This window comes from Manduca sexta, chromosome 16 (genome assembly GCF_014839805.1).
Source record: "Manduca sexta isolate Smith_Timp_Sample1 chromosome 16, JHU_Msex_v1.0, whole genome shotgun sequence".
NCBI lineage: Eukaryota > Metazoa > Arthropoda > Insecta > Lepidoptera > Sphingidae > Manduca > Manduca sexta.
The window spans coordinates 6,425,543-6,449,397 of record NC_051130.1 but is presented as its reverse complement, the minus strand read 5'-3'; the positions used below and the strand labels follow the sequence as shown (position 1 = coordinate 6,449,397).

General features: G+C 33.6%; 1 protein-coding gene across 1 annotated transcript in view; it reads left to right on the top strand.

Annotated features, from left to right (window-relative positions):
* The window catches only part of LOC115444755 (ADAMTS-like protein 4), a 136,120-nt gene that overhangs the window by 107,674 nt on the left and 4,591 nt on the right, over positions 1 to 23,855 (top strand). The window contains exons 8-14 of the mRNA XM_037439102.1: positions 18,528 to 18,711; positions 19,190 to 19,350; positions 19,426 to 19,965; positions 20,039 to 20,305; positions 20,478 to 20,619; positions 21,656 to 21,831; positions 23,312 to 23,504. Coding sequence (XP_037294999.1) covers positions 18,528 to 18,711; positions 19,190 to 19,350; positions 19,426 to 19,965; positions 20,039 to 20,305; positions 20,478 to 20,619; positions 21,656 to 21,831; positions 23,312 to 23,504 — 1,663 coding nt within the window. The remainder of the gene's footprint in view (positions 1 to 18,527; positions 18,712 to 19,189; positions 19,351 to 19,425; positions 19,966 to 20,038; positions 20,306 to 20,477; positions 20,620 to 21,655; positions 21,832 to 23,311; positions 23,505 to 23,855) is intronic.

Below are 23,855 nucleotides of genomic sequence, written 5' to 3'. Positions count from 1 at the left end.
TCAAATATGACCTACTCCCGATTTTGTACAAACACATTAAACTTATTTCATTCGAAAACGAAACTCAATGTTACCTGAACTTTATTTACTTTAATTAGAGCGGTTGAAATTACGACGTTCCAATATTCAGTTTTCCTAATCTAGATAGCGGAATGTTTTGAGAAAACGCATTTATCGTTTTCCAAACAAAGTCGTATCTGTGTTGTTTCAGTTCAACTCAAATTTTATTTGCACATACGCGACTGATGACTGTATGTGAAATGAGAAAATATGTGTTGTGTAAATGTTTCTTTACCAAATGGCTTTGCGAATCTTCTATGACAACCTATAAGGTGCTAAATTCAAAATTATACCATACCATTGTAGAGAAAAAAAATAAACTTGCTGTTATTATTTTTTTATAATTTATTCAAACATTCCAACCTGTTGTATTTTGTCATAGATTTTTTAAATATGCCATTTATTTAATCACATTAAAAATTGAACGTAAATCAGTTTACGTACTAGTGCATTTTTGGTTGAAGGTAAAAGGCGATAAGAAATTGAGGGATTATTGTATTTGGACTTGATTAAAAATAACGGACATTATCATTTGCGAGAAATGATCGATATGATCGAATCAGCACACATTGGCTTAAAAACAGGAAGTGAATTTCAACCTTAATCTATCAATGTTTAATGTTTATATTGAGAAATTAGACAACTTATATATCAATGAGACACCTCGTGCCATATACCGGTGTAATTAGCGGAGCTCCATATCTATCAGATTACTCAGGAGTGCTCTAACAGCCAGCTAATCTAATAAATCTTCCATACCAGGTTAATGGTAAATGTGCATGTCATAACACCATAATTACCACAAGCATTGCCCGCAAAAATAAACTTTTTAAATGTTGAAGTTAATAAAAAGGTTAGATATAAAATTTTCAAAAAAAAAAACATGCTCCAAGGTCGTCACAAAATATCAATGTCATGCCAGGTAAGGCTGTTATCGCTTTATCTAACTTGTGTTATCTGCCTATAGCGTTTAAACTGGGCCACGCCTGTCATACGCATTTGCATATGTAAGGGCTTTAAAACATTTGTATAATAAAATATTGCGTTAAGTGTATATTAAATTAATTATATTCAGCCTTTACACGAATGACTCTGATATATTCATTCCAATTGAAATATCTGGAATATTCTTTAAAAATATTAATGGATAAAATCGGCGTTATTTTTGATGTTGAGAAACCTTTATGATACGTACGTCAAACAGTTTCCACGTTTGTAAGTCGTAAATCACAGTTAAAACAATGTTTATCTACTGTTCTATGAATGCAAATCAACTCAGGTATATGTTTTAACTAGATGGCTTATACCTTACCGCCTATTAAGGAGTCACTACTAAATCAGTTTTAAACATACATAACATACATAACATCACGCATTTTATCCCCGAAGGGGTATGCAGAGGCGCAACTAGGGCACCCACTTTTCGCCAAGTATGTTCCGTCCCATGATGTGATAGGGGGCGAGCCTATCGCCATATCGGGCACAAATTCCAGACTCCGGGCTGATACTGAGCAGAAAAACCCAAATATCACTTTGCCCGACCCGGGATTCGAACCCAGGACCTCAGAGCGCTATTGTACCGGACGTGCAATGCAACTACGCCACCGAGGCAGTCTAGTCAGTTTTAAACATATTTATTAAATCTAGTTCCATCTGATCCTCAACTGTGTTCTTAAAAAATATTACATAATACTTACGGTATTGAAAAAATATTTGAGGTGCAGGTCTTTCAATTATAGAATTGTTTAGCCATACAGAATTATTATTGAGCCCACTTTTTGACAGAGAGAGTAGAACTTTAATATTTTTAGGAAGCCTCGCAATCTAATAACATTAAATTTGGTTACATATATAGTCAGATTGTTAATAACAAACCTCCATATTCAAAACTTTGATATTATTAATAAAGCAAGTTTTCTCAAGATGTACTACTTCACCATCTGTTTTAGTAAAACCATCTCGAATATTCAGTAGGATTACCTTAAATTAATTTAACCCTTAAGCCCTTCGTAAAATGTACTAGCAAAGGTCATACTTCAAATTAAATCGTTTAGATTAAGTAAGAATTATTCGCACACCCACTTCATCTTGAGGAGCTCATTAACCAGTCTGTTTCGTTAGGTCATGTCTGAAACCCTATAGTAGCTTATTTTTGTGATTTTCTCACGTATTATGAGTTAAGAAAGACGTAACTACAGAGTGATTATGAACTACGAAATGTTATTTTATCAGGATTTTGTGAGATTATTTCGTTCTTTTCCACGAAATATATAATAACATAATATATCAAGAAGCAAAATTTTTAGGTTAGTTTATATAAAAGAAACGCTGTAACTGCTAAACCATTTTAAAACCTATTCACAGATAGAGCGCTAAACTCTCTCTAACCTGTTTTATTTATTTTGACATTTTTTTTTTAAATCTTCCACACATCCACTGCCGTGAACAAAAACTGTCACACGTAAAAAACAAGATATTTTGTAATAGTATTAATTTTGCCTGTGGTCCAATACTGTCCCTCTCCGTTACCCGCAAGACGACCGCGACCGCTCACTTTAACCACATTTACAATTCTATACGAAATTGGTACTCGTGATAAAAGCATATAGATCCAAATTATTAATTAGATATTGTACTATATTTACATAAACATAAAAAATCATTGATATTTTTGTACTACAAATGTAATAATAAATAACAGACTGTATGCTCTAAATCATAAAAAGTAATTACAATACAGATTACAGATGAAACAAAATTTAATTCTAAAAATATCACGCAGAATTACTTTCGAGCAAGGTATAACATGATTTATTTGTTATGTATTTTAAATTTTGATACAAAAGATGATATTGATTTGATGGTATCAGTTGTTACGTAATACCAGTAGGCGTGTACTGGGAATTGTTAAATTTATGTCCTAACAAATGGTTAAGAAACGTGAGATCACTAATAAAATTTAATTGTGAATGTGAAACATTCGAATTCTTTGTCGATTTCAAGCTCACAGTAAAATGAATTAGGTAATAAACTATTTCAATACTGCAAAAATACCTTTGGCCTTAAAAATAAGAGGTTTAAATATATTGTAGAAGATAAAATTAGTTTATTCAACAGAATGTTTACACCAAAAAATTTTATACATTATATTTCACTCTAATAATTGTATTAAAAGTTACGATTATTTTTTAATATATTAAGCATTAGATATGATATATACTGAAATAAATGTGCAATTTCTTCATATTTCCTTCTCATTAGTAAAGTATATGAATAAAGTGTTGAAAAACTGAAGAAAAATGTAAGAAAACAAGACTGGCTAGCGATAAATCGTCCATCACGGCGTGTGGGCAAAACGTCACGCTAATTTGAATACGCATCGAGATAGAACCGAGCTATTCAGCTTTGTAGCTTCGTGTCGCAACAAGCCGTTTATTATTTAATCTATGACAAGCGAAAGATAAAAAAAAATGGGCCAATTACAAAATATATAAAATACAAAAGTTTACCTACCGCGTCCTCGCTGGCGCCCTAAAACATAACAGTTTGCACGCCCCAAATCGGTTGTAAGGGCCCGCTTTATCTCTTTATGTCAATTTTGCACGAGATATAAACAGATCAGAAACTACGTTACTTCCAAGGTTACTTATCGTTAATGTATTATCAGGAACAAGGAAAATGTAAAAACGTTTTAAAATAGATTTATTGACGACCTTTTAGATTTACAGATATCAAAGCCGTGACGGAAAATCTAAAATGCGTATCTGTCAATATTACGATGTATTTCCAAAGACAGAATGATATTTGTAAATTCTTCGTCATTTCTTGTCTCATTACCTCGAAGGTCATATCGTACTCCCTTCTGATTACTATTGACATGTTAAAGAACATTCCTCATAGACAAGGTTGTTTCGAAACCTACGTATTTTCCGCATCATAATTCAAATGTCCGACATCGCCACAAACGTCTCAAAACGTGTGATTATCTTATGAAAAAATCCTAAATACATGTTAAAAAATTACCCGAGGCGACTCGTGCTAGGTGTTAGGTTATTAATAAAATTCTACTGAATTCCTTATCTGATACGAAACGGTACACCATACTTCTTATTAATAACTAGCTTATGCTCGCGGCTCTGCCCGCGTGAAAATGTTTTTCCGGGATAAAAGTCCCGCTTAATGTGTTCACCGAATAAAAAGTAGTTTATAGCACTCATGAGTAATGTAGTTTCCTATTAGTGAAAATAAAAAACATTTAAGTACTTCATGAGATTAGCGCGTTCAAACAAACAAACAAACTCTTCAGTTTTATATATTAGAATATATTATAAAGTCGTTTGAACATCCGTTTGTAGTTAAAAGTAATATAAAAAAAATAAATGTCAAATTTCTTTCTAAATTTCCATACTAATTATACCATCATACTAATGTATGTTATAAAAAACGAACTTGGATGTGAAAATGAGACATTTCTTGATACTTGATGAACATAAAAGAGGCCTCGTTTCGTCAGACCTCCGCCTCGCAAAATTCCTTTGCACATTCGTTGTCATTTTTATGCTAAAATCATAGCGATTACCATAAATACCTTATTTTGACAGAAACTAACCGAAATATGTAAAATCACTTAATTAAACCGGTCATGTGCCCACACGAATATGGCTATAAACAATTCATCTCGTCTTATATTTGAATCTTATTATGCTCCATATTATTTTATCTACTTTAATTTAAATATATAAGAACTGTTTTATCTACTTTCCTCAACAAACGAGATTTTTTATCGATCACTCGGATTTAATGATAATCACGTAGAGTTATCTTCGTAATATTATAAATGCGAAAGTTTGTGAGGATGGATGTATGTATGTTTGTTCCTATTTTACGAAAAAAGTGCTGAACGGATTTGGATGAAACTTTACAGTAATATTGGTTATACATCAGAATAACACATAGGCTAAAATTTATAATGATTTTGTGTAATTTGATCATAATATAACAATACATATCAAGTAAGTCGGAAAAAAATGCTATCTTGGCGTACGCTGCCTAAACCATTGGAGTTAAACAAAAATGATGTACCGTAGGGTTGACCCTGGGAAGGTTATAGGCTACTTTCTATCCCGGGAAAATATATAACGGGACTTTTACCCCGGAGAATTCCATCACGCGGTCGAAGCTGCGAGCAAAATCTAGATTTATATAAAATAATTAAAACAAAAATACACAACGATTCTTTGAAAGACTTCGTTAATTTTTAAAGATTTAATCCCGTTTGATATAAACGTAAGGTTAGTCTATTTCGATCTCTAGATTAACCATTATTAAGTGTCAGAGGAAATTACCTTCCACATTTTGATACTGCGTCAGGTAAAATTGGTATTATATTCTATTAGAAATAAATCTTAAAGTAATTTTAGGCCACACCTATCAGGGTATTATCATCTTTCTATCGAAGCATCGACATGGCAATTAACAAAGCTCAACCCGTTTGTTAAGGGGAAGTTGCGTTCAATTGGGATCAGAATTGTTGGTAGTATAAGATTTGATTAGGGACTGCACGCAACACATTGTTACAGTTATATTTGTTCATGTTTTATCGATTCTAATTAATTTGTACATGTTTCCTTGTTTATCGAAATATATTTATATATTTAAAAACTTTATTGTACACTATAAATATAAAAAAAAAACAAATATATATACATATAGTGGAAATAATTTAAACACCGTTGGTACAAATGGCGGTCTTACCGCTCGAGGCGATCTCTACCGCACAACCATTGGATGGAGATGATAATACTACAAAGGACAGTTTTGGGCGTACGAAAAAAAACATATTTATACTAAAATAAAATATAAAAAAAGGATATTTTTTGTTAAATCTGTAAATTAAATTATTTGGGAAAATTAAATTGGTTACTTTGCTGATAACAATTACATTTGTTCTGGATAAGGTATTTTATGTTTTTAATTTATGAAAACATAAATGTTATCGTAACATACAGTGATAAAGTAATAAAAAATACACATTTTATACATGTTAGCATCTGATTTTATTTAACGTAACGATAATATAGATAAATCGATAAAATAATGTGATAGCGATCGATATTTGTAATAAAATTCACAAATTGATAAATTTATAAAATAATTTACACATGGGTTTGGCCCATGAAACTTAAAACTACATAAATGCTTAATATTCCGTCTTTATGATAATCGAAACCGTGTTTTCGCAATTTGAATTTTATATCTGGCGCCTATCAAATTCTTTGTCATATATTTCAATATCATTTGTATATATTATGTTTGTTTATAAATAAATATTTTTTGGCAATGAATAAAGCTTTAATATTATGGGAGAAATTAATCAATGCAAATATGTTTCATGGATAAATACTTAAACTTAGAAATTTAATAAATACATTTTCAGAATATGGGAGCTTGAAGAAATTTATAAAAAAACTATATTAAACTTTTTGAGCTGTTTGATTATTTTATAAAAACCCTAAATTATATACAAATAAAATAACTCAGCCTTAATCGAAACTACCCAAACAATCAGACACTGTGACTCGGTTGTCACTTTTGGCTGCGATAAATATGTTCTTTTGTGTGTACAGTTTCCACAGTGTAATAACTTTACAACATTTTTATAGATATGACAAACAATAAAAGAACTACCAACGTGACATAAAACAGTAAATTTATTCATATATGCGATGGTGCACGATTATGAAATACAAAATAAATAAACTTGTGACAACATACGCAAAGCATATAAAATAGCCGTTAAATCTGTTAGCCATAATATTATTATAAAGATGTTACAAAAAGTAAAGTGGTCGCGTTGGCCACATCAAAATAATTTAACGACTGTTCCATTAAAATGGCTGAAAAAAGTTACAAACATTTTAACGCGCTAATGCCGAACTGATTTATGAGTTTCCAAAGGAATTCTCAACAATACGGATTAGACGTATGGAAACAGAGTGATCAGCGGTTTGGCGGTCCGCCAGAAGCTAGAACTGCTCATTCAGACCACTCATTCAAGAGTCAAGACGTTTAGATCGGAAAAATTACAACTTTACCAAGAAACTCACTATAAAATTGTACCGCTCATTCACGAAATGAATTTTACGTGGAATATCATTGGTTTTACGTTGGAACAGAAAATAATATTATAATAATAATAACATCAGCCCTGTATTATATACTTGCCCACTGCTGAGCACGGGCCTCCTCTACTACTGAGAGGGATTAGGCCTTAGTCCACCACGCTGGCCTAGTGCGGATTGGTAGACTTGACACACCTTCGAAATTCCTATAGAGAACTTCTCAGATGTGCAGGTTTCCTCACGATGTTTTCCTTCACCGTTAAAGCGAACGATAAATTCACAAAGAATACACACATGATTTTTTTAGAAAAGTCAGAGGGATTCGAACCTGCGGACATTCATCTCGGCAGTCCGAACAGAAAAATTACAACATATTTGCCAGGAAGTTCGCTGTCAAAAGTAAAACACCTCGCGACGTGAAACATGAGGGCAATAATTTACAACTAGACGATTTGACAGTCCGCCGCGCAGCAGAATGAATGACTGTAACTTTAGAAGCACGAGTTCGAATCCCGTATTGAAACGAATACCGTACTATCAATAAGCGTCTAACATCTGTACGAGTACGGAACATTTCTCTCAGTACTATGGCTGTAATTAATTATATGCAACTTGGTTTTTGTTTGTATGAATTAAATTCGTGACATATTATGACTGAACTAATAGTTTCCCAAGTTTGATATTGTACATTATATTATATGTAATAAAAATAATTAGAAAAATAAATACTTTTGTGAAATCAGCAACAAAATTGATTGGAAATAATTCAGTTATTCATATTTGAAATGTTATGAGCAAAAATTGGGGTGTGATATGGTTCATCAGGGGTTATCGTGTTTTCTCTTTCTCACGCATGGAGCGGTAGAGCCAGTGACACGCAATGACATCAGGATTGCCTTAATGTTATTTGACAGCAACCCCTTTCTAAAAAAATTAAAGCTAGTGTATCTTTCCATTATAATGTGGATTTGTATAAATCATTTTCCATTAGATTTTGGATAACATACATTTTTGATAAAAGTATTTAAAATTGTTTATTTAATTATTGATACTTTGAAATTAAACTAATTTTCGGATTCTATCGCGGTGTTAGTATTTTATTTTCTCCCGACGTTTCGAATACTTTGCAGCCTTCATGGTCACGGGGGGGACTGTTATTGATACTTTGTCATTTACGTTATTCCTAGACAAATCCAGGTATTAGCAAAGTTCCTTCAAGATCATATTAAACTTATTGACAATATTTTTTACACAAATCAAGCGTACGTAATCCTATATAAGAACTGAGATACGCAATTATCTGGCGTGGATAATATCATAGTTAGGTCAGTCGGAAAAAATGTTACGCAGGCAAGATACTGTTTTATTAACCTTCTGTATCGACGTGTGATTAAAACTAAAAATAAAATCTATGACGCAAAATATACGATGAACTTCATACATAACGTACCAATATGTGGCTCTATTTAAAGATGTTGTAAAAGTTGTTTGCTTTTCACTACGGCCCGCCCTTGAAAAGGTTTAATGATATCAACGAAAATCTCATAAAAGTTTTTGTGATTTAATTTTTAACATTTTCTGGAATATGCGAATGATTTGTGGGTAATTAAGTCAAGTTTTGAATAATGTGCGTATTATTTTATCGTAAGGGCGAATACAGACATAGACCTATTAGTAGTATGCTTACAAATAGCGATACATTACAAGCAATAAAATTAAAAAGAGGATATTCATGTAATCAAGCGTTTCCGAGAATGCTCTTCTGTCTTCTACAAAATACCTACTCATGTGACAGCGTTTACTTAAAACATTCCATTCTGCGAATATTTATCGCTAAGTAGTGAACACGACGTTATATGGAAATTATAAAAAATATCCATTTGTTATTGCTACCTTTATACATGTAAGAATTATATGTGCGTTGTCTTAGTTTAAGGAACAAAATAACGAAGCTGATTTAGTGAACGAGCTAGCAACCCAACTAAGAATAAAAAATAAAACAGTAAAACTGATACTATGATGTAGACGTTGTGATTGTTCTATAGAATTCTGATACCAGACTTTTGAAACGGCTCTACTACAGAATAACTCAATAAACATAAACATTTCTGAGAAATGGCATTTATTTATTAAATTAAGACGCAAAACAGAGTACAATCAAAAACTATAAAAAAATATAAAATATATAAACATGAAACTAGATTGTATTCCTATACTTTGGCATGAGCACTAATCCGTAAAACTATCAAAGTAATTTATATTAAAAGTTTGTATACTGTTGGTTCTTAAAATATACTTATTAAACGTTATAAAATAAATTTCTAATACACCTAACGCACTTAAAAATTATTATAAAATGTAAATAAAGAAAAGCAAGTAAAATAATGAGCAATCATTAATGAACGTAATCAAAAAAATATTCCGAATCGCTGTTACAAACACGAGACGCGTCGGTATCTCAGTTGTGGTTATCTCTCCTTCAGATGTTGACTTTAGCTCAATGTTTTATTAACACATAGCCTATCTGTATAAGAAAATTACGAAAGAATGTGGCTTTTTACAACCAACAGGTAATCTTTGCTATTTTCACGTATCCTTGTCGACCGATATGATTGCGAATTTCGTAGAATCTACGCTAATGCGATATCCATGCAATCGATAGTAAATAAACTATTGTTAGGATAGTGCATAGACCTTCTTATCGTTTTGTGTCAACATGCAGCAGAGTTGCATATTTAATTTCTAGATTTAGCATCACTCACGGTCGGATGCAATATTTATTTATATTTTTATACAATAAATTTGACAAGGTCAAGCTTTAGTTATAAAGTGTGCAAAAATAACTTGCTGTTTATATTTCATTGGACGCCATTTTTAACAGACATGTTTATATTTTCTAATAAAAGGATAACGCGTAGTTCTGGAACAGTGTTTAATCAGTTTAATATTATAACCATTATTTTCTTTGTGTTAATTAAACGCAATTTTATCGTTAAACAATGAAACAGAATCATTGTCAAAATTATACGCACTCTTCAAAGAAATGCGAGCGGGTGTAGCCGCTACCTAAATTTTGCTAATAATAATGTACCTATAACCGAAAAACGAATGTAGGTTATCAACAGTTATTAACAATGAAAAGTTGCTTTATCAATATTATTAAGATATAAAAATCAATTTGTACGTTTTGATAGAGATGCATTCATTCAGGAAATAAATGTTGTACGCAGGTCACTAAGATCATTTTATCAGTTTTAAACATCAATAAAAGATAGTGTCAAATAACATATTAACTACGAACGATTCTTTACTGACAAAATATTCATTTGTCTAGTTTAAGAACTGTGTAATATCAGTGTAATCTTTATTATAAAATTGTGTGGAAAAAGTGAAAATGAAAGTGGTCAACATTATTTTGGTGTCTTCTGTGGCGATCTTTTTGGTAAGTTGTTTATTTTACTATTTGTTGCGTTTTCTTTTGCGATTAGATACATGTTATAACAGTTATAAAGTATGAATAAATGTCCACTTGATAGGTTTAAGTCCACGGTGTTCGATTTAATAAATATGTGGACAGTTCGTGTCACATTAACACAAAAATTTTCGAACAATGAATACATATCGTTTAATCGTTATGTACAAAACACAACAAAGAACAATTGAGCGAGTACTCGTATTATTTACGTCAATAAATAAGTCATAATATTGTTCGCCCAGTTTTCGCTGCATTCTATTATTAGATCTAGGCGCTATACGGCTATCACTGAATCAATATGGTGAATATTCATATCTAGATTGTTATGCAATTCTATTCTATGTTTAAAACAGTATACGGGGAATTCCCGAGATACAAAATGCCTTAATCAAAAAGTATTTTAATTATTGTGAGTAAGGAAGTTTTCGACTTTGACACATCACCATTCGAGAAAAAATTGTTCACAAATTTGTAATGTATTTAATTACAATAGAATTGTATTTGATAACACGATCATATGATATTGATAAACTTACATAACTCACAGCAGTTAATTCCTTACAATTATTAATGGTATCTTTAATGAGATCTAACATTCCATCATAAACGATGCGCGCAATGATACTAAGATATGCGTTTATAATTCCATTACCACAATTAAAACACGACATTGAAGCAGTTTGTTCAATTTTATAGACAGGAAACCAACATTATCATGAAAAATACCAGGTCGGTTATGGAATGGGTCAATGATTATAGTGACGCGTTCGCTTACGATACACAGAAAGAATGTTGGCGCCATTCTGCTCGTAAGATTTGTTTAGATTTGACAAACGGATATCACGTAGACGTCGCGCAAACTACGAATTGTGCAGTCACGAGTTTTTCATTTATTATTGGTGGACAAATGTTTGTGGAACAAGTATTAAATATTGTTAATTTTTTACTAATATCCCAATCCTCGACATGGCATTAGCTGTGTAGTCGGAGGATTCGTTTTCTAATAAAACCTCATTAGTTAAGACGTGTCTGCGAGATATAAATGTGTGTTTTGTAAATTAAAATCTTGTCCTGTTTTCGTGCCTCATTGTTTTACGTTCATCAATAAACGATGCTAAATCAGAAACGTTATTGTATTACAAGATAAACTAGTTGCGACCCACTTGTGTGGTGTATGCGAGTGTTTGCATAGTCGCTTCGTCGCACTCCCTAGCCACCTTTGTTATTGTTGTCGCTAATGTATGGCTAATTTAGTATACCATTTATCTGATTCAGCTGTTCACTCGACCTGAATTTTCGGCTCCATAAATTTTATACTCACGTCATAACCTAAAGGAATTCCATTGTCTTCGTTTCAGCCAACATCAATATTGTCTAGATATTTAATTCCTGGAGTCAAATAAAGCATTCAATTACAATTCAGTGCGAGCATAATGTTGTCAGAATTGAGATGGAGCAGTCCGGTCCGAATATAGCTAGCGGACACGAACCAGCAGGCCTTCAGGACAAATCCTGTTCCGTAACCTGTCATGTATTAAGCGTTACAGGCTCGGCCCAGAGTGAATACAGTTAAATTAGAACAAGGAATATTTGATGCAGCCACGCCGGGGACGCGACTGAGCCAATAAATTTATAATTCCTTGTGCGAACCTCATCGTGTATGATAATGAAAAGTCAACGACTGGTCTAGTTAGCACAATAAATGTAACCTCGGCTATGCACACACCCTTCCATACTAATTACTGAGTGTCGCTTAGGCGCCGTCGTATATTTAATTCGCGCTAGACTTTTCTTCATTTGCCATATCTCTGATGACGTGTGCAGCATCTTTTATGTTCGCAAAGTATAGCACACCCTAAATGTTTTGGCCTTGTCTACGCGTCTGTTACTCGTAACCGTAAACGACAAACAATTGAAAGTAATAAAGTAACATATGCGTCGAATCTAGACGACTGATTGTAGAGTGAAATTTATACGAACGATAGAACCTGTTAGTGACCTCATTTTAAATAGGTACCTGTTTAATCATGTACAATGATTCGCAACAGGCTGATGTTCCAATTTGGACACTTGAGTTCAAATATGAATTGGAAACTTACTCATTGGTTCTGTTACGTGTAATCAATAGTATTACCTTTTGTGCATGTAATCAATTGGTGTAATAACAATTAAATATCGAATAAAATTACGAAGAAAATATCCGAGAAGACGATCTATATTTGGCGAAGCGAAAGCATTGGAACAGTACTATAGATCCTGTAAATAGTCCAGGGTAACGTCAGATGAAAAAAAAGGAAACCTCAGTTATAAAGAATGAGTAAAATATTCATGATACAAATATTTCATCACTATTATTAAATTAAATGAACTGCAGAGAACGAGAATTAAATTAGTATTAAAGTGTTCAACTCGAATTGGAAGCGTACAATTTTTATTGACCACATGGCGGTCATAGCAAAGCTCTTTATATAGCTGACAACACTCATATTTTATAGATTTAACTACTAGCGAGTTGTAATCGGCCGAACGAAACAATAATGAGTGGGCTTTTATGGGGGCGTATAATGTTTTTGATTACTTAAACATTGATGATGCATTAAACCTCGCTACCTTATATTAATCAATCATGTTTGATTTAGTAGGGAAATACACGTACTTCAGAACTGTTTTTCTGCTTTATTTATATCTAGATTCTTATGGATCTATTTGAATGTTAGCAAACCGCTATTATTAGAAATGCGCGTTGTTTATAGATTTAAAATTCTAAACTCAAATGGGTCTTGTTGTCGAGAGAACTCACATGAGATTCTTTTTAAACTTCAATGAACCATAATACAATTTATAATAATCTTATTTATTACGCAACAGTGATGGTTCTATAAATATCCGTAACAAGGACTTCAAAAGAACCAAAATAACACATAACCAACCAAAATAAAATGATCCCTTACTTTTCGTCGCATTATCAAAAACTTCATCACTTCACATATAACATTTCTAGTACCTTCAACAAACTCTTAACATGTAATTTATTTAATTTATCACCACCATAAAAACATTTTTCAGCGCGTCCGTAAAATTATCTTCGGTTATAAATTACGTTCGGTTAAATGTTATCCACTTATTTATAGATAACATGTGCCTAACCTATATAACAACCCCATTCCTTGACACAGAGGGCACTATGACGCATCTTATGATTCACACAGATCTTAATTAACAAGCCTTTTCGCATCGAGGTTGCATCGCTTGGATTCGTTTATCTTATACAGTGGGCTCGTAAAAGTGCATATAACCATCCACTAATGTCAAACACGCATTAGTGTCACATTAATGTTATGAAACGATGTGAATACCGGTACCGACCATGTGCAGGATACCATTGATGAAACGCGTCAGTTTTAATTAGCGTGTGAATCAGTTTTGGCTGATTGATTGTTATGGGCTTATGAGAATATTTAATAAAAGTGTTGCTCGTAGTTTTGCCAGCTTGAAATGTTTTCCTGCTATGATAGTCCTTAAAAAACTATAGAGGTTTACAGCGCAATCTAGACGACACTAATGCCATCTATTTAAAAAATCGGATAATAAAATATTATTTCCCATATAATGTGAAAATTACTGGGATAAAAAGTAGCTTATTTTTAAATCTAAGAAATGGCGTACCTGTCAGTTAAATTTCACTCAAATCCGTTCGGCTGTTTCTGAGTTTACTTATAACAAATATCCAAACATTTAAAAATGTTTCTATTTATAACATTAGTAAGATTTCCCCCGAGGAGGCGTTAGGCACATGGCCTGCCATAAAACCAAATCAAATCCTTTCTGCAATATAATTAAAAAAAAGTATGCTGCGCCTATCCCATCGAGTGAAATAAGTGGAAGGGGCGGAAGTAGCCTTCGGTTTGCATTATACCTATATCTAAATTATAGAACGATGAAAATAGATCCAGCAATTCTGAGGTCTAGGTATTATTGCTATTACTTATAAGCAGCCATTCGTTATTGTTACTCATAGATATAAAAAAGTAATAGACAATTACAATATCGATTTCCGCTATTACATAATGTTTAATCAAACACTATTTACCTTTTATCAGTTGTTCTAAATATTAGACGGTCAAGTCTAATGTTATACTTATCATAACATCATATTAGTGTTATAATAATGTAATCTGAATGATTAATACTATCATATATTTACAATGTCTATTCACAATTAAGTTATCAGCTTTGATAATCGTGAAATTTTCAATAGACGTCGCTTTTATCTAGCACATTAGACATGCTGGCATCATATTAAATTAAATTAATATTACGTTTAGATAGTCTATCATGTCTTAACTATTTGTATGAGTATTGAAATAGGTAAAAATACATGACATATGAACAACGTATTGCGAAGTTTATTTCAATTTATTTAAGTTTGAGGGTTTAGTGGAGTCGTTTAAAAAGTATCGTTTAAAAGTAAAGTGACTGCCTCGGTGGCGTAGTTGTACTGCATGCACGGTACGACAGCGCTCTGAGGTCCTGGGTTCGAATCCTGGGTCGGGCAAAGTGATATTTGGGTTTTTCTGCTCAGTATCAGCCCGGAGTCTGGAATTTGTGCCCGATATGGCGATAGGCTCGCCCCCTATCACATCATGGGACGGAACACACTTGGCGAAAAGTGGGTGCCTTAGTTGCACCTCTGCATACCCCTTCGGGGATAAATGCGTGATGTTGTGTGTGTGTGTGTGTGTGTGTGTGTGTGTTTAAAAAGTATATAATTTTATAATTTACAATACGTATATAAGACTTTATAAGATTTTTATAAAATGATTTAAGTATATTATGCCTTTGCGCAAGTACATTTTTATATTCCTACATAATTTATAGTATTAATTATTCTATTACATACTGCATGAAGTTGTTAAAAAAAAAACAATTTTCAAGTGTGTATTTTAGATAATATAAACTTGTAACACTCTATACTGTATTGTTAATCGTGATAAATGATTATTGAGAGAGTTGTTTGTAGTCGAATTGAAACGCTAACTGCTTTTATTTGAGTGAAAATATGTTACATTCATCAAATATCACGTATTGATTTGGTCGAATTTCTTTTTAGGTCAAGCGCTTTTACTGCTCAACATTACTTAAGAATAAAGTAATATGTAAACAAATTGTAAAAAGTGCTATAATGTAAACAAGGAAATAAATAATAGGATCAACTTGTTCAAACATCGGTGTCTAGGCATGAGTTATGACACCTAAAATAAAATTATATAAGTTTGTCTTTAATGTCCTTTTACTAATAGGAAGACTTGTAGACATACCATGGTACTTTATTAAATAAAAATATGATAACTATTAAATATGAACAAACTTAATATTTACGTACATTTGTATTAAAATATCTAGCGTTACCCAATGTTGATCCATCTTAATCGGATTTAGTAGTAGATTTAACAAAATTTTCGTTTTCCTTTCTACAAAATAGATCTTAAATTGGAAACCAAGATTTTGGTTAGTTTTTTTTATTTTCTTATAAAAACTAAATAAATGATTTATTATATACTAGCTTCCGCTCGCAGCTTCGCCCGCGTGGATTTCGGACTTCAAAAATGGAGGGGTGCTCAATTTGTCGGGATGTTTTTTTAATGTATAGTGGTATGCAGGTGGTCCGATTGTCCGGTCAGGGTCTGATGATGGGATCCTGGTGAAATCGAAGGAATCTTATAGCATGATTCAGTATTCACGCGTGATGGCTTATTATTAGCGTATTTCATGTATAACTTTGGTGTTTCTATACCGATTTCTATGATTCTTTTTATAAAATATTTAATAATGTTAACTTTTTAATTAGGGATGACTGAGAGTGTTATAAACGTAAGAGTAGACAAATATAATAAGAATGCTTCGAACTGCTAAGCTATCGGGAGTTACACGTGTTATTGTGAGTCAACCATAAAAGATAGACATATGCTGTCGTGGGATATATTTTACATAATTTTAAGGAGAATATTTCCGTCATACATGATTTCTGCGTAGCTTTAACCATTAAGCTTGCACACGCGACGGAAGCTTAAAAAATGGAGTAACTTCTCCCGTTTTCCCAACATTTCCCTTCACTGCTCTGCTCCTATTAATTGTAGCGAGATGAAAAGTATTCTATAACCAGCACAGGAGTATGACAAATAATTGTACCAAGTTTCGTTAAAATCCGTCGAGTAGTTTTTGTTTCTATAACGGTAATACAGACAGACAGACAGACAAAAATTTTACTAATTGCATTTTTGGCATCAGTATCGATCCCTAATCACCCCCTGATAGTTATTTTGGAAATATATTTCATGTACAGAATTGACCTCTCTACAGATTTATTATAAGTATAGATATCGGCAAAGATATCAAATTCAAAATAAAACTTAAATTGAGACTATAATATCCGGGAATGAATGTTCCCGTAATGTTTTCGGTAGATAACTTATTAAGTTCAGGGTGAAATTAAACGCGCGATCATCTATAACGCTATTAAATACGGTTGTTCTGTACCTTGGTGTTAAATTAGATTTAAATCCAATGAACAAGCAACGGTGTTACCTCGGTGGGCAGATTAAGTTGCACATTTCGCTACGCCTGGCAGCCATTAAACATATCTTTCTCATTTAACTTCATATTATACTCGTAATTTATCGGAATATGTTGGTAATGGTAGACGGCCATTACGTAATCAGATAATCTCTAAGGGTCATTTTATATCCTATAGACTAGGGTTTGACATGAAAAAGTGCCTTGTTTACAAATAATTTGTATTTTTACGTAGGATTCGTAAAAAGATCTAACCCACAAAATAACACTTTTGAGATAATGAAGATAGAAGTTTAAATCGTATTTTTGCTCATTTATATTGTATTTTATATTCTGATAATAAAAAGTTTAAATTAATTATTTTTTTTCTAAAATGTTTATACTAATCGAAACTATAGATAGACCTTATAGACGAATTTGGCATACTCGGCTTATTTCCGACCATACTGTGGGATTCCACCCGCAGAGCCTCCTTTTTGTGTATATACGTCCATATATCGTTAAAGTTTCAAAAATATAACATTGAAGTTAATAATTTTCGTCATACAGATAACGTTTTTAAATTCAGTTAAAATGTGCGTTTTTTTTTTACGACATGATCTCCGAAATATATTTCAATATTTTTTCGCTTGCATTTTCTCCCACAACGAGCCATTCTCTCAGAACCGCATGCTAAAATATTCAGTAAGACAATGCTCGGTGGAATTAAATAATAATGCATTCAACTCTTGTGTTCGGATATCATGTAACTTGAGCGAGGTAATATTTTTATTTAATTAGACTAACTACAACGTCATTTTTATAATCTGATAATAAAAATATAGTAACTGATGGATTATAATTATAATCATATATTGAATGACATAGATTACATTCAAAAAGATTATATACCGAGAATCTAGTGATTTTTTTAGTCCCCATAATGCAGATTAATTATTTTTTAACTACTTAATACAGTGATAGGACTGAGTCTTAGTACTATGTACCTATCGGATTTTTATTATAAAACTTATCAGTTTCTTAATAGTATCCAATTACTATAAAGTAAATTTATGTATCTTTATAGATAAATACGTTGTAATGGGTAAAATATAGAGACTGTAAATATTTTGAACATAAAGTATAGGCAGTTTGGTATAAAAAAGTCTATTTTGAACTTATCTTTATTATCTACTTTTTGGCATTTATTTTAGAAAGTAAACATATTTATACATTAAATAAACTAGAATTATTATGCTGCAGAACATGTACCGTTTAAAATTAATCATTATTAACGTAGAGTTTGTTTTTGCACACAGGTAGTCGGTCGCGAGGGCGTCCTAGCGTCTACGACGTCCCGCGAGATACACTGCGGCCGGCGACTGGTGTCTGGGTTGTTTTCACGGCCACAGCTTCCACTAGGGTACTCCTACGTAGTAACCGTACCTAGAGGGGCATGCCGGCTCAACGTCTCCGAAGTTGTACCCAGCGAAAACTACATAGGTTAGTACACAATCAAACTAGCATTGAACCCAAATCACGGTTTAATAATCAAAATATTGTGTCTCATAAATTCAAATAAAACAACGTGACACGAAATCATAAAAATCACAATCAATACACACGAAAATTGTTCGGCCTTGTAACACATCGTTTAATTCGTAACGATGTCAATATCGATTTTTCATTGGTAGCATGTTGTAGATCACGAATAGTAGGTCACAAATAGAGATCTTAATCGAGAGATGAAGTGTTCGCCAGTGCAAAGATCGATGTCGAATCGATTAATCGGAATTGCACACGCGAACCGCGGCACAACGCTTCAATAGAGGCGCCTACACCGCAAATTGTGAGATAAATGGAGGTAGTCGACTCCGCAATTGGTGCTTAATTATTTGCATGACGCAGTCGGCAACGGTTTTGATGAGGGTACCAATTTATAGTCTTCATCAATCTGTTAAAGTGGCTCTGTTTGTTTTAGCATTAAAAGTAACGAATGGCTCGTACATAATGAACGGTGAGTTCGCGGTTAGCGCGCCGGGCACTTACGAGGCGGCGGGCGCGCGTTTCGTGTACTCCCGTGGCAATGGACTCGACACCGTATATGCGCACGGGCCCATCCACCATCCCATCGACGTTATGGTATGTCACAAAGCGATCATAATAAATACATTGCCATAATTTAAAAATAGAAAGATTAATTACCAACCATTTCAGATTTTGTACACGCAACCGAACCCGAACATAAAATACGAATATTTAACTGACTCGGATCCAGATGACACAAGCAACGACATACCAACAGCTAATCCCGCTCCACATCATCAAATGCCGAGGCATCACCATCGTCACCATAGCGCGGACACTTACGTGAGAGACCTCGTATCGCAGCCTTCTTTATCTGGTCATCCAGACTTCAATAACTTAGAGAGTCAATCCCAAGTGGAGAGCAACGTTATTGGAGACAGGAAGTTTGCGTGGAAGATACTGTCTTTCACGCAGTGTTCTAGGAGTTGTGGTGGAGGACTGCAGATTGGGAAATATAAGTGTGCTGAATTGGGAGATAAAGAGGACAAGGAGGTGTCTCCTGCGCACTGCAGTGGGGCGGCGCCGCCTGCTCGCCGGAGAAGATGTGGAGGTGCTCCTTGTCCCCCACGCTGGAGAGCCGCTGCCTGGGGTCCCTGCCCCGTGTGTGGTCCGGCACATAGAACCAGGATCGTAGGCTGCGTACAGGATCACGCCCGCGGCATAACAAAGGTGATTATTCCACGTCAATGATGATAACAGTCAGTTCTATGCGGTAGAAAATTTACAAAGATATTGTTTTCAGATCAGCGACCAGAAGTGCCCTCTTCCAATGCCTCCGAGCACCGAGGCATGTGATATTCCCAACTGCGATGGTACCGCGGTCACTCCGAGCGTACCCCGTCTCGACTCTAGGCGCCAAGTGCGCCCTAGAGACCACACCGATAACTTTCGAGAAGGCCCTGTCATATCTCTCGCAACGAATCTCACTGATAACGATATTATTAGTACACCTGCACCTTCGTACAACTTCAACGCTGGTGGAGGATGGCTGTATACAGAATGGTCTGAGGTATTTGTGATTGACTTTGTACAATTTCGGAGATATTAAACTAATAAAGGAATTATTATAGCTGTATTTCTGGTCGTATTGTTAAAATCTAGCCAGCGCAATATACTAACAAAACAAAAAGAGAATATTTGCAAGGTATTCCATGAGTATTTAAAATTGTTCGATATTCCAGTGCGTAGGATGGTGCGTTGGTGGTGGGGTGCAATCACGTGGTGTGCGTTGCGCCGACCCCAGCGGCTGCTCGGCACATCGAGCTCCAGAGGCCACGCAAACTTGTTCGGTCAGAAAGCAATGCGACGCGCAGTGGTTTTCAGGTGATAATAGAGTTTATGTTCAAGTAGTGCCAACATAATCATCAGGAGGTGCCTTTTTTAGTGGCCACAGCAAATTGATTCCACTATACCTAAGGCCAGTGGAATGGCGTATTGATTGACAAGAGATGAGTATCTCTTGCCAATCAACACAACTATTTATGTCAGCCTGTACAAAACCTCATATATTAATAGATTTACAAACTATAATGTTAATTGTTGAGAGAGTTTGTATTTTTTGTTCATTTTATTCAACATGGCTGTCTAAAATATGATGTTATTAAATTAATTAAATTAATTTTAATACCATTTATGACGGTGGAGTGACAAGCCGATTCTCTTTTCGCAGTATTATATAAACCCTAGGGAAACAATAAATGATATTCTAAAAGCGAATTATTACATATAATATTATAATTTAAATAACCTTATCTTCTTCTAGACTGTCACGGACGTCTAATTTCCATTACAATGAGTTTGTTCTTCTGTGTTATTAATAGTACTGTTTTTCAGTTGTAAATTATGTATATTGTTGTCATTTTATTAAATAACTAGATCACACGAAGGATCCAATTCGTATTCACAATATTATACAAGTATTTCTGTAGGAATATTTGTTTCTTTTAGGTGCCTATTGAATAAAATACGATTTATGTAGAATACATTCTTAAACTATATCAAAATTATGAAATTTACAGTCAATTTCATTACGATTTTGATCGAAAATTAAACTTTATTGCTTCTAAATTGATGTATAAGTCGATTGTACAATCCACAAAGGAGCTGAACAAATTTAAAACTTTATACCGGCTACACAGTTTTGTGTTATTAGAAATATTTTTTTAGATAAATGAAATTAGAGACTTTTATATTTATTTACTACTCACAAATAAAAAATTATTATCATAACGTTAATAGAGGATTTGATGTTTTTTGTTTAGTTAATTTTGTGGTTGGTAACAACAATGAATGTAATCATCATAAATAAAAAAATACTTCATACTAGCTATAAATAAGGTACATTTTTATGCGACAACAGGTGACTGGTCTCCCTGCACTGCTCAATGCGGCGGTCGACAAGTGCGCGGCGTGATCTGCATCGGAGGGAATGGTAGAAGACTCCGTGATTCTTCGTGTAGAGGCCCTCGTCCTGAGGCTGAGAGGGCTTGCGGAGGAATATGCACTCCTTCATGGTACCTCAGTGACTGGGGAGAGGTATGAACTAATTTAATACTTTGGCGTAAAAAAAAACTATAAAGTTGTCAAACTTTTTAGATTGACGATTTCGTTTTTCCTTATAATTTTTATAAATTTATAAAGGTTCAGTAGACGTTATTATAAAATATTTTATCGGTTATTATAAAATAAATAAAAATATGTTAGTATAAATCTAATTAGTGTCTTTTTAAGTATTGTTTGAAAGAAAAATCAAATATTACCTAATACTCGTGGATTAATCACGAAAGTTATGTATTACAGCGTAATGCTTGTAAAAATATTTGCGATATGACTGCATTAGCAACGTTCACTAAGAAGCACAGTTTTCTTGTGGCTAAAGTGACATCATGTAGCGCACATGTTCTCAAACTTATTTCATCTACTGCTCAGTTTAAAAATCAATTACATTCTAGCGCTCGCCGAAATTACTTTGTTTAAAGATATGTAAGTACATAAGGTGACATAAGTTTTATACTTTTTCTGAATTAAAACTTACGGCATTAATAATATTATGTACGTTTGTTTGATACGATCACAGTTAAATTACTTTACAGATTTAGATGAAATTTGCTATCACTTCATCGCTCCCTAGTTCTTACAGACCTCTTACTTATCTTTACCCTTAGCGCCCACTTTGAGAAAGACTGATGATAGCGTAATATTTAAAGAATAATATATACGTAATACTTTAACACATTTCCTAGTATAATACAAAGGCAACATTGTGTATTCTGCAAAACTAATAAATAACAGAAATACAAAACATATCCATTTGTATCGATTAACATCAACATTAGACGTTTAATCGCACAATTACATAAACCAATAGGATATCTGAGATCATCCGATGACGTTACTGATGATTCGTTTCTTATCATAACAGACGTTTGTGCTGATATTTATTTTACCCCGACTTCTTAGGAGTACTTGATTGTTCTAGAAAATATAGATCATTCATTTTACGTCATTTTTCTAGACGATTTGTTTTTTTAAGGTATTCATCGCTGAGCATATAACATGCCTTTATTAAAGTGGAATCATAATTCTGAATATATTTGTTATTCTTATTTTATACATCTCTCTCCGGTCATGTCGGATTGCCGTCTCACCGAACTATAACAGTGAAGGAACAGAAAATGCACCTGTGAATTGCACACACACTTGTGCACTATAATGTGTCCGGCCGTCGTGACCGAAATTCGGTTAGGTAGGAATCAGTCACAACAAATTATTCTATAAAAATATGTAGAGCATAAAACGTATTTATTATAGCTACTTATATTAGTTTGTGTGAAACGCTGTCATTTAGTATTATGCAGTCTAGCAATGTTTTCATTGTGAATTCAATTTCTTCCAATTCAAAATCCATTAGCATGAATTACTTCGCTACTGCTTACGACCGATTTGTCTGTGATATAATTATAGCAATAGGCAGAATATGCGGGAGACCTAAATTACAAAATTACAATTCGCACAGTGCCAAGGTCCTTGCGAGGCAGGAGTGCAGTCGCGAACAGTGTGGTGTACCCGAGGAGGCGTGGAGGGGGCAAGTGGGGCCGCACGCGACTCCGAGTGTCCGGGAGTCAGACCTCCCGCCAAACGCACCTGTGTACCGGCCCGGTGCACGTCCAAGCCTGATGTCAAAGCAGTTATCAACCCAGTCTCTACAGGTAAGGATTAAGGTTACCAAAATCTTCGTAATTGTTTAGTTTCCTCCCTAAACGTATTTTAGGGAGTGTATAATAGTTCCCGCTTTCGTCAGGTCCGAAACCTTGCGGGAGGCTTACGTTCAGCAGTTTTAGTGCAAATGAAAATAATCTTCTCTGTTTGGCAATATATGGGAAGACAATAGAATGAAATATTCGTACGAATTATGTCCTTTTACTACATTTTTAAACCTTAGCGTGGCCATCCGAAAACGTATGCGAGTTATTAAATTTAAAATACAAAATAACTACTCAAGATGCTATTATCTGTGAGATTAATCGTGACCCAACAAAATAAATTATAATTTGACGGTA